The sequence below is a fragment of the Mchenga conophoros genome, linkage group LG3 (genome assembly GCF_057382185.1).
Source record: "Mchenga conophoros isolate Kocher_MC1m ecotype Shallow Benthic linkage group LG3, M_conophoros_male_GT1.1, whole genome shotgun sequence".
In the NCBI taxonomy this organism is placed as follows: Eukaryota; Metazoa; Chordata; class Actinopteri; order Cichliformes; family Cichlidae; genus Mchenga; species Mchenga conophoros.
This window is the reverse complement of record NC_140528.1, coordinates 65611724-65623541: the sequence shown is the minus strand read 5'-3', so window position 1 is coordinate 65623541 and position 11818 is coordinate 65611724. Positions and strand designations below refer to the sequence as shown.

The window sequence follows — 11818 nt, the reverse complement described above, 5'->3', positions numbered from 1 at the left end:
GACAGTGTCAGTGTAGATTTCATTCATACACAGTAAACTACATCCTATACATAAGCAAATCAGTATCAACAGTCCAAAAACAGGAATTAATATTTTCAAAAGAAGATGCCACCAAGGACCAGACGGTAACCAAGCTATCCAGCCTTGTGGCAGATCTTCTCCTGTCGTGCAAAAGTACACAACTGAATGTCAAAGGTCAAACAAGAAGAATCATCATTCTCAAAAATCATATGTCACTACAATCCAACTGTATACAGACATAGGTATTTAAATGCATCAGTTGACTTTATTGTTTGTCCATGTGGCTCTCAGCTAACTTCAAAGCTGCAGCAAGTCAACACCCTTCTTTATGACTCCTATCGTCCCCCCAAATCTTCTCACTGTAGGCATCCTGTGGGGGTTAGAGTCAACCGGTGAATTATCTGCATTTACAACTCTTCTCCTGTTCTGTTGTCACAACAGAAAAAGCTTTGTAAAGGAAATTGGATCAAGCTGTTTTGATCTTCTTGGCTCAAAACCTCGAGTGTTCATGATGTAAATGTAGACAAAAGGCTTCTCTGTTTACATCCTTCTTGCAGAAGACAAAAGAATAGGTGATGTTGCCATGTTCCATGGTTAATCTCCAACTTGGGCTAATCCATTGTCCTTCATACACATAGGCAATTGGCCTGTTTCCAGTTCGTTTAACTGTATAATGTCCTGCAACAAGTCATATTCTATGAGTCAGACGAGCAGGTCTGTCTCACCAGAGTAGTTCACCTTCCCAGCTACTGGTGAATCAACCTTCCATTCAGGTTCAGAGCAGTTGAAAAGTTGGCAGTGTTCCTGGATGTGTTGCTAAAGCAACCAAACAAACTGTCTCGCTCTCAGCGATGCTATAGGGCCACAGTCTAGAAGAATGTGTAGCCAGTGGCATCACAAGCATAACCATTGGTCTCGTTGTTTATGTGAGCGGTTGTGTTCTTAAACTGCCACCAGTAGTTGTTGAAAACCCATGCGGCACTTGGTGTGGTTTGCTCTGTTCCAGTGCGTTCCCTGTCATCCCACTCAGGGTCCACAGGCACAAGAAGATGCACAGCACATTCCCAGCCATTCTGATGAGTACCTGTGGCTCAGTTGGTTTCTTCACCGGATTGAGACGAGGGGCCCTGGAGGCTTTCCCCCCCCTTTGTTCCCGGTCTTCCTGCCACTTACTCCGAGCTGGCCTGGATGTGTGTCACCTTCTTGCAGTGCGCTTGATATATCCAAGTGTTCCTTCCAGCAATCTTCACTGCTGTGGTCGTCGTCAGCAGCATCCGATATGGACCTTCCCACCATGGACTGGACCAGCACTTCCTCTCCATGGCCTTATCATCATCCAATCTCCAGACTTCAGGCTCTGCTCCTGCGGAGAAACAGAATCATCTGGCAGATCATTTGTTCTCATGACTACTTTACTTTTAAACATTTTCAAGCATCTATTCTGCTAATATGCTCTCTCTTCTGCTTTTCTATCATCACTACAGAAGACTAGAACTCTAAATGCTCTAACATGTGTAATCTCAAAGAGTCAGACCATTCTCTGTTGGAGTAATCCTCATGTACTTAATTCTATACAGTCTAACCATGTCCTGCCTGTCTTCCTAAATCTTAACTTTACTGTTCCATTAGTTCTCTCTGCTGCAAAAAGTTTTTTTTTAAAGTATTTAATAATCCTAGAGTGAGTATAAACTACTGCTCATCTCCCTCCTGTTTGAGACATGGTATAGCCAATGGCTCAAAATAGCAGCAGTCTTATACAAATTATTAGGCAGTACTGGTTTATCACACAGATAAAAAACATCATCCTGCAAGCTTGCTCCCTCTGTAAGTCACAACTGTTTTCCTGCTGTAGGTGAGTGGGCCTGCATGTCTGCTGATGTTGTACTGATAAAAGGTTAACACCATGTTTAACTACAGCTGCCTCTTTTGTGATCTTATCTGCAAAAACTTTCCCTAATGCAACTGGATCTTTCCCTCACATGTGTGCTGCACATTTACAAACGGCAATTCCACTGGTTAATAACGCTGCCTCCAGCAGATTTTGCAAGAGTTTGGTGTGTCCTGCAGGTTTCCCTGTAGAGGTTGTCACACCTCGTCTCACTCACTGCACTACAAAGAAATGTACGGTAGCAAATGTATACTGCCTATCAGTGTATATTGTCTCTCTACAGCTTTACACGCTTCCGTTAAAGCTAGCATCTCTGCTGCTCAAGCAAATATGAAACATGCTAGTTGTCCTACACAGATAACTCTCTCTCACTGTCTGCTACAGTAAAACGTGTTCTAGTCTGTCCCTCTGCTGTTGTAAAACTCAAATCATCAACAAACCAAACCTTTCCCTCAACGAGTGGCACATCTATTAAGTCATCCCTCAGCTTACACTTCTTCTCCTCGCGCTCTCTACACTCATGAGAAGTGCCCTCCTCCGTTGGCAAAAAGGGTTGGACAGATTCAGAATTGTGCACCACTTTATGGTAATATGTGTGGTTGTGAGAGTAACAGTAACATTAACCCTTTAGTGCCGATCGGAGTGGGCACGCTCTGTTTTGCGTAACTATTTTTAAATCCCAGTAGCTCTGCAACCACGTAAGCTAGCGCAAAAATTTTTTTTTCATATGAAACCGGAGGAGTTGTACTTACATCTTATGCCATCAGCTTGTATAGGTCACGGTTTCCTTCCACATAAAACTTTGCAAAAACTGCATAAAAAGCGCTTGCAGCAACAAAAACATAATGTTCCAGAAACACGCTTTGCCGATCCGATCAGCTGTTCATAACACTTCCTAAGTTGGAATAGACGTCAGCACGAACTTTTGCATTTCCGCCATTACCTGCCCGAAACCGGAAGTGACGTCATTTTCACGGAAATGTAGTCTTTTTTACCATCAGGGCCTCAGGGCATATACTGCTCTTTTTAAAAGTTATCTTTGACTTTATGACTTTCTGTGTCATTTCTGGGATGCTTAGGACTCATATTGCACTGCTGGAAATAGTTTATTTTGATGCATATGCTGCTTTTTTGCAAATTTGCAGTATAATATTTATTTTCGTTTTTCCTGCAGTGTATAAAAATTGGTGTATTTCAAAAATAAAACTATGAAGACACTCAAAATAAATTTCCTGTGGTGGGAAACTATTTTGTGCAACTTTTTTGTATTTACAGTTTTGAGGGATAAGCCTCTTAAATTTCTCTAACTACAAATATATGTTAAAAAAGCAAAAACGATTTTCAATTTTTTTGTAGTTTATTGCACTTTTTTGCAATTTATGTAATTACTATGCACTTAATGAATACATATTATTAAAATCTGGGCTATAATGGTTGTATTGATGTATAGCAACTTGAAATGCTCCCAAAAATGGCACCACACCATGTAAAAATATAATATAAGCTCTGGCGGACTTGGTTCTATGGTAGGTCTTAAAGGGTTAAAGACAAGTGTCTTGTAGGTGACAGAAATGTAAGTTTAGTCTGCAGTAGTAAACATCTACCTCTTCTGGAACTAACAATGTCAAAAGGTGAAATAAACTATTTCCTGAAACATCGTACAGCTTAAGCTGCTGCACATACTGATCTCACGCATGGAGGTAAAGCACGAGCAACTAGAGCTAATCTTTTAGTGTTAGGTATTTTAGTACCATGGGAGCATTTACTGGATATTGTTTTATAGTGACATTATGCAGGAAAACTCTGTCATTCAATAAGGCCCCTTTGTTTTAGTTATTTTTCTCTTTGACCCAAGAATTGATGTGTGAGAATCACAGGCTGGTACAAGGTTGAAATACCACAGAGATCACTCCCTCAGCTACATTAGTTTCTTAATCTTTTAGGAGACGCCTGTTGAGGCCAAATGGTTTGTTTCAGATTTCACTAGTGTAAGAACTCTTTGTTTTGTGCCTTGAAAATATGTCGCTGAGATAATCACAATTGTATCTGAACTAATAAACTACACAAAGGATGCTTCTTCACCCAAGGGCAGGAAGACGCTGCCTTATCTTGGTCTGTACTGGTTTAAACTGATAATCTGCTGTCTCATGAATTTTACCCTCTATATAAACTGTTGTACTTGTGAATAAAGTTGAGTCAATTTGGGAAGACAACCTGAAGCAGTCTCTGTTTTCTTGTTCTCCCAAGCTGCTCCCGAGCTCGTACTAACACGCTGAATGGCATGCTTGAATATTACTTGAGAATATATTTGACTGTGTTACAGACTAAGGGACATTCTCTGCTGATAGGTGAAGGTACATTCTCTGCTGATAGACGTCCACGCCTCGAAGGAAGTCGATCCACGGATTAGGCCCTGGAAACCGTTTCCTTCAATTTTGGTGTCAGAAGTGGGATCCTGACGAAGGTAGGCACTCGTCTTTTATTTTATAAGACTGTGTTATACCTTTCTCAGTGATCCACATAGAAACGGGATACGCTGACGAGGCCTTCTTCAGTGGCCCACATAGTAACAAGTGGGATACGCTGAGGAGCCTTCGTTAGTGGCCCACATAGAAACACAGGACGTTGCCTGTTGTTTTGTAAATAAAAGCAGAAAGGACACAGGAAGTTGCCTGGGGTCATAAAACGAGAAGTTGCTCGTTAAAAAGTGAGAAGTTGCTCACTAAAAAGATAAAATTGCTAGCAAAAAAATCAAGTAACCTCAGGTGTGCCACAGCAAAAATAAAAACTAACTTAAATCCTTCAAGCGTCTAAACCCCTCTGGAAATCACTGACCATGGGTCAGAATAATTCAAAGACAGACGGGTCCGATAAAAAATCAAAATTAACTGTAAAACCGAAAAAAATAAAATATAAAAATAGCGGCTCAGTACGACTCCCACTTCCGGTTACGTTTAACCCACGCTCGCGAATCAATGAAGACTTCCATGATTACGTATCCAGAACATGCGGAAGTGCTTACGTGACTGATTTCGTCTCGAACTTAAGAACTATAAGTTTAATGCATCCTAATGTATTTCCGGAGCCCTATCCCGAACGATTATCGCCAGAAAACAGGTCAGTAGAAATGTTAAATACTATTTGTGATAAGGAAAGTAGGCTGATTAAAAAGTCCTGTAAAAAATATATGATAGAATGTCGTGATGTGATCAATCGCATCCTACCACTATGGAAAAAAGGACCCGAGCCAGACGTAAATGCTTTAAATCAAGCCAGTGTAGGCTCTAGTAAATCCACTGCAGAAAAAAACTAGCCTTATATGCCCATCCGTTCAACCTACGGCTCCGCCGCCTTATGATGAAAAGACAGAATTAATAGCTGCTGCGGCGGCTGCACGTCATCAGCGCATATATCCTGCGCTGGAATCCCAAAAGAGTGAGGAAGGCACTGAAATGACACCTAAATCAGAAGAAGATGACTGGTTTAACCTAGATCAAAGACAGGAACGAGAATACACTGAACGAGAAAGAGAGTTACAGGAACATAAAAAGCAAACAAAACAGTTAATGACAGAGTGTGAGGAAATCATGAAAGATCCTTTAACTGAACGTACGGAAGCTGAACTGCAGCAAGCCGTTTCCGTCATAGATAATCATGTTCAGCGCCACACTAGAGTAGCGAATGGTTTAACTGTGCCAAAAGCAATAACTAACACCAGAAATTTAATAAGGAACTACTTAAAGCAGAAAAAAGAGGAAAAAACTCAAGAGGGCCCCCACAAAAACACCCGTTATAAAGAAAAGCAGGGATCACAACTTAATGACGTCAGCCCCTCCCTTCCGTTCATGATAATAGGGGACATGTGTTGCATTCAACCCCCTAAAATTTCAGAGTTAGCAGCAACCATTAAAGAACTTCCCGATCCTCTACAAAATCCTACAGCCTTTGTTTCTGCATTACAGAGAAGTACCAGATACCACCACTTGGGTGGGCCTGACTATAGATATATATTATGTCAACGAATTCCAGGTGTGACTGAATCTCAGCTTATTGAAGAAGTAAAAGAACTAGACCCTAAAAATGACCAAGCAGCCAACACCACCTCGTTTTTGTGGATGAACGATGACAAAATCACAGCCTTTTTTCAAAATCTAAAGAAATTTCTGCTCACAATGTCTAGAGATAAAATTGATTTAAATGCAGTAACCATGTGTAAGCAAAAGCCAGATGAATCCATTCTAGTTTTTATGAAACGTTTCACACACTGCTGGACTAATGAGGCATGCATGCCTGAAGGAGGAAATGATCAGATTTTCATAACAACATTCTTAAACAATATTCATCCAGAATGCTCACAACTATTGAAGCTGACTGCCACTGATAATCTCTATGACATGAAAATAAAGAACTTTATCACACTTGTCAAAACAAAAGCTGGTGCAGATCTTTTCCCCAACAGCACGAAGGCTAAAAGTGTTAAGATGATGTTGAATTTTGATGTTGAAGGCTCAGAGGAAAGTGAAAAAATGATGTATGCAGGGTCCCCTCAACAAGCGCAGCAGGGAGATTTCAGAAGGAGAGATAGGAGTGGAGACGTATGTTTTTATTGTGGAAAAATAGGACACTGGAGGAGGGAATGCAAATCAGCAGCACATAGGTCTCAACCACAAAACACAGGACCAGCTCCTGCCACTAGGCGTCAGCAGAGCTCTTACAGACAAGGTAACTGGCAACGCAGACAGGAATCACATCAAAGAAACGGCCCCTTTGCACTTAGGGAGCAACCTTATAATCCACATTTTAATCCCCACCCATATGATAACGAAAGACTGGACCAACCATAGGGAGGCCCAGGTGATGATGAGGGACAGTGTGAAGCACTACACACGATGCTGCATTTGCAATTGTCCCGTAACACAGAAAGCTTGCCCATGTTAGATATAGAAATAGGTGAAAAGATTTATTCCTTTTTAGTTGACAGTGGAGCCACTAAAAGTTCACTGTCTGGAAAATTCTATAGTGGGCCTGTTTCCTCTGTGTGCATCAACACCATGGGAATAAACGGAACTCTAGTGCAATGCCCCAAAACTCATTCTCTAAAGACACGCTGGGGCCCAAAACCAGACGAAATTACATATCATCCATTCATAATTATTCCAAACTCGCCTGTGAATCTATTAGGCAGAGATTTAATGGCAAAAATGAACTTGTGTATTTCATTTAACACAAAGGGTGAAATGTTTGCAGATACTGATAACAGCTATGTTTTCTCTGCCCTATGCACCGACACCATGGAGAAGGAACAGCCTCTGTGTCAGCTGGACGCCTCAGCGGAGAATGAACTCAATATCCATCTGACTGGTATCCCACGTCACACTCTGTGTCAAAAACATGTGCAAACACCGTTACCAGGTAACCCCATGCCTGGAAGCCACATATTTGTTTCTCTCACACTGTTCAACAACATGATAACTGCTCACACCAGTGAAGGCCGAACAGTGGTTTTGTCACATAACTCAGACATAGGCTATGACATTACTGCACCATGTCGACACATAGATCTAACCTACCCCATACACTGTACTATCTCTGCTGTCACATTGCCAGCTGAATATCAGAACATGACATTATGGTCAAGAGGTGAGAATGATGTAGGATTTATTGACTGTACACCTTATCATGCTCAGCTGAAACACAACAAGCCGGTATATGTCAAGCAATATCCCATTTCCGCTGAAAAAGCCGCAGCCTTAGACATCATCATAGGAGATTTATTGACAGTTGGAGTAATAAAGCCCACAGTATCTCCATATAACACTCCTGTCAATCCTGTGCCAAAGCCTAACAAACCTGGCGTATGGCGTTTCACACAAGACTTAAGGCAAGTTAATGCAGTCATTATGCCTCTGCCACCTATCGTCCCAGACGTTCCCAGCATACTGACAGCTATTCCAGCAACAGCCACACATTTTACTGTGGTGGATTTGTGCTCCGCCTTTTTCTCAGTACCTGTGCATGAGGACACACAGCCGATATTTGCTTTTACACATAGAGATAAGCAGTACACATGGACTCGCTTACCCCAAGGCATGGTAGACAGCCCTGCGGCTTTCTCAATGGTGGTACGTGCTACCCTGGACGGCTTCATTCCTCCAGAGGGCTGTATTCTAATCCAGTATGTAGATGATCTCCTCCTCTGTGCTGAAAGTGAAAAACTATGTCAAACTGCCACACATATGCTACTCCAGCACCTCCAACAGACTGGCCACAAAGCATCAGCAAAGAAAATGCAGTACTGTCAGACTTCTGTTCAATATTTGGGATTTACACTGTCTCACGGACAACGTTCCATGACTACAGACAGGGTCAAAGCTGTGACCTCTGTCCCTAAGCCCACTACACAGAAGGAAATGCTGTCTTTCCTAGGCATGGTGAACTATTGCAGACAGTGGATACCAGACTGTTCTTTTCATGACCACATTCTGCGTGAATGCTGCAAAAAAGACAAGCCTCCTCGAATACTGTGGTCCACAGAAATGACTGCCTCTTTCAATGCATTACAGGGAGCGCTGACCTCCGCCCCTTGTTTGGGTCTGCCTGACTACCACTTACCGTTCCACCTGTACGTCACAGAGAACGGCACAACCTATGCAGGTGTATTGGCCCAAGAGCATGGCTGTGGCTACCGTCCAGTAGCCTTCTACTCAAAGGTACTGCCAGCAGTAGTTCAGGGGATGCCGGCCTGCCTGAGAGCAGTAGCAGCTTGCTCTATCATGATAAGGGACTGCGAGAAGCTCACACTCTCACATGACACTATTCTACACACCAATCACCAGGTCACGACCATTCTAGCAAATATAACTACACAACATATGACCGCACAACGTCGCTCAGGTTATGAAGCTACACTGACTTCAACAGCAAATCTCACTATAAAAGCAAGCAGCACACCCAATTCGCCAGCACACTTACTCATTCGTATGCTGTGTTCCTCTGACCGACAGGATGGTTCAGACGACCCTGACGATCATGATTGTATGACACGTATACAGGAATCCACAGCACCACGCCCAGACTTAGAGCAGACACCAATCCCAGACTCAGTCATTGTTTATGTGGACGGGTCCTGTTCAAAACCAAATGACAACTCATTTCTTTGTGGCTATTCGGTGGTGACATTGCCTGACATCATACTAGAGGCTCACTCATTACCATTTCACTCAGCACAAAAAGCAGAGCTCATGGCTTTAATACGCGCCTGTGAGTTACATGTGGATAAGCGGGTAACAATTTACACTGATAGCCGTTATGCATTCGGTATGGTGCATGACTTTGGCACATTGTGGAGACAAAGAGGATTTAGATCTGCTGATGGAAAATCGATCGCTAATTCTGACCTTGTTCAAAGACTTTTGCAGGCTATACAGCTGCCATCGGCAATTGCAGTTGTTAAAACGAAGGGGCACAGCACGGCTGACACAGACGAAGCAGTGGGAAATGCTCTTGCAGACGTAACCGCGAAAGCAGCTGCTGCCTCACAGCAACCACCCAGAAAGGAAGTATTATCTTTGCCTTTACAGCTGCCACTTGTCACACTCCCAGACTATTTAGACACAAATGTTGACCTAAAATTCATACAAGAGCAAGCCTCTGCCTTAGATTACACTTACTGGGAAAATAATGATTGTACCTTAGATAACAGAGACGGCTTATACAAAAACCTTGAGGGTTTGATTGCCCTCCCATCTTCACTACTGCCAATCCTTGTCCGCCATTTTCACGGTGTGAGTCATGTCGGACAAAGAGGGGTAATAGGAGCAATAAAATCAAGATTTGTAATCGAGAAAACATCACACGCAGTAAAACGCATATTAGCAACCTGTCTAACATGTGCACGAACTAATGTAGGAAAACCAAAAGCAAAACATCAGCATTTACCACAACCAGATTTCCCATTTCATACATTACAAATTGATTTTACACACATGCCAGCACAAGGAAGCATCAAGTACTTACTGGTAATAGTGGACCAATTTAGTAAATGGGTAGAAGCTTATCCAACATCAAAAGAAACTGCACAAGTAGTCTGTCAAAAGTTGTGCAATGAAATAATACCCAGATTTGGAATACCTCACCAAATTAACAGTGATAGAGGACCTTCATTCACATCAGAAGTAATTCAAAAGTGTGCTAAAACTCTAGCAATAGACTGGAAATATCATGTGCCATACCATCCTCAGAGTTCAGGAGTTGTAGAAAGAATGAATAGGACCATAAAAAAATCGCCTGACTAAAGCAATGATAGAAACAGGAATGACCTGGATCAAACTACTTCCTCAAATCCTCTGCGAGATTAGAATGACTCCATCCGCAGCAACCAAATTATCTCCATTTGAAATAATCATGGGAAGACCGTTTCCAACACCATGGTCAGCCTCCAGAGGGGCACCGCTATTGGAAGGGGACATAGACACTGCATTGTCTGACTATGTTCATAACCTGGTAGAAACACTGAATAATAACTATCAGAAAGTTTGTCTCTCTCAGCCTCTCCCTTCCATAGATCCAACCCATCTGTGGAAACCAGGAGATGCGGTGTTGGTAAAGTCGCTAAAACCAAGGGCACTCGGGGAGGCCGCGTGTTCCAGCCCCCAGACTGTACTTGCAGTGACGAGAACCAGCATCCTAACAGACGGACAACCTCAGTGGATTCATGCCAGCAGGGTTAAGACCAGCCCCACCAAACCACCTAAGGCGTCGGATCAAGTAGATGACGACTCAGGCGAGCCAACGCCCGGATCCAATACACCTACACACACACAATCACTGATTAACACACAACGCCTGAAAGAGCCAAGACTCAGAAAGCCCTTTGATCCCCCGCCTGAACAACAACAAGGTACTCGAACCTCCAGCAGGAACAGAAAACCTAGAGTACCACACAATGTCTAACCTGATAAAGATAGACTGGTTTCATCCTGATAATGGAGAAAATGAAATGCCCATTGTCATCACACTACGCTTATACGGGGTCTCTCGAACCTGGGACCAGGCCAGGAGACGACTAAAGAACTGTCTTTTTTTTATATATTTAGGTTATTAATCATATCTACTGCATTAACCTTAGGATTTTTATTTACTATTTCGTATTGTAAACTGCAACCCTGTTCACATTTCTGCAAGCCACATTTTCAATGATAACCCATATAGCTACCAGTACAGCTACTTCAATGTATTTGCAATTAGCACAAATTGATCCTGAGGATGTGCCAGATGTTACCAATGATGTTCCTGATGTGTATATTGAACATTAGGTTGTGAACTATTACATTTTATGATTTGCTTTTTATATTATGTTATTACATTTGTGATTTTTCCTTTCTATTTGAGTTATTATTTAAAAAAAATAATAATAAAAAAAGAGTGGAACTGTTAGGTATTTTAGTACCATGGTAGCATTTACTGGATATTGTTTTATAGTGACATTATGCAGGAAAACTCTGTCATTCAATAAGGCCCCTTTGTTTTAGTTATTTTTCTCTTTGACCCAAGAATTGATGTGTGAGAATCACAGGCTGGTACAAGGTTGAAATACCACAGAGATCACTCCCTCAGCTACATTAGTTTCTTAATCTTTTAGACGCCTGTTGAAGGCCAAATGGTTTGTTTCAGATTTCACTAGTGTAAGAACTCTTTGTTTTGTGCCTTGAAAATATGTCGCTGAGATAATCACAATTGTATCTGAACTAATAAACTACACAAAGGATGCTTCTTCACCCAAGGGCAGGAAGACGCTGCCTTATCTTGGTCTGTACTGGTTTAAACTGATAATCTGCTGTCTCATGAATTTTACCCTCTATATAAACTGTTGTACTTGTGAATAAAGTTGAGTCAATTTGGGAAGACAAC

The 11818-nt window shown here is 42.0% G+C and overlaps 1 protein-coding gene across 1 annotated transcript; it reads left to right on the top strand.

Annotated features, from left to right (window-relative positions):
* Positions 1–6268: 6268 nt before the first annotated feature.
* Positions 6269–10861, top strand: LOC146580156 (uncharacterized). Its single transcript, XM_085268044.1, has 2 exons — positions 6269–8944; positions 10473–10861. The coding sequence occupies exons 1-2, from the start codon at positions 6799–6801 to the stop codon at positions 10859–10861; spliced, it is 2535 nt and encodes an 844-aa protein (XP_085124170.1). The 5' UTR covers positions 6269–6798.
* The last annotated feature ends 957 nt before the right edge of the window (positions 10862–11818 follow it).

Coding starts and splice junctions, on each gene's coding strand:
- LOC146580156 (XM_085268044.1), top strand. CDS start 6,799: ATGCTGCATTTGCAATTGTCCCGTAACACAGAAAGCTTGCCCATGTTA. Junction 8,945..10,472: donor CGACCCTGACGATCATGATT/GTATGACACGTA, acceptor TCCCTTCCATAG/ATCCAACCCATCTGTGGAAA.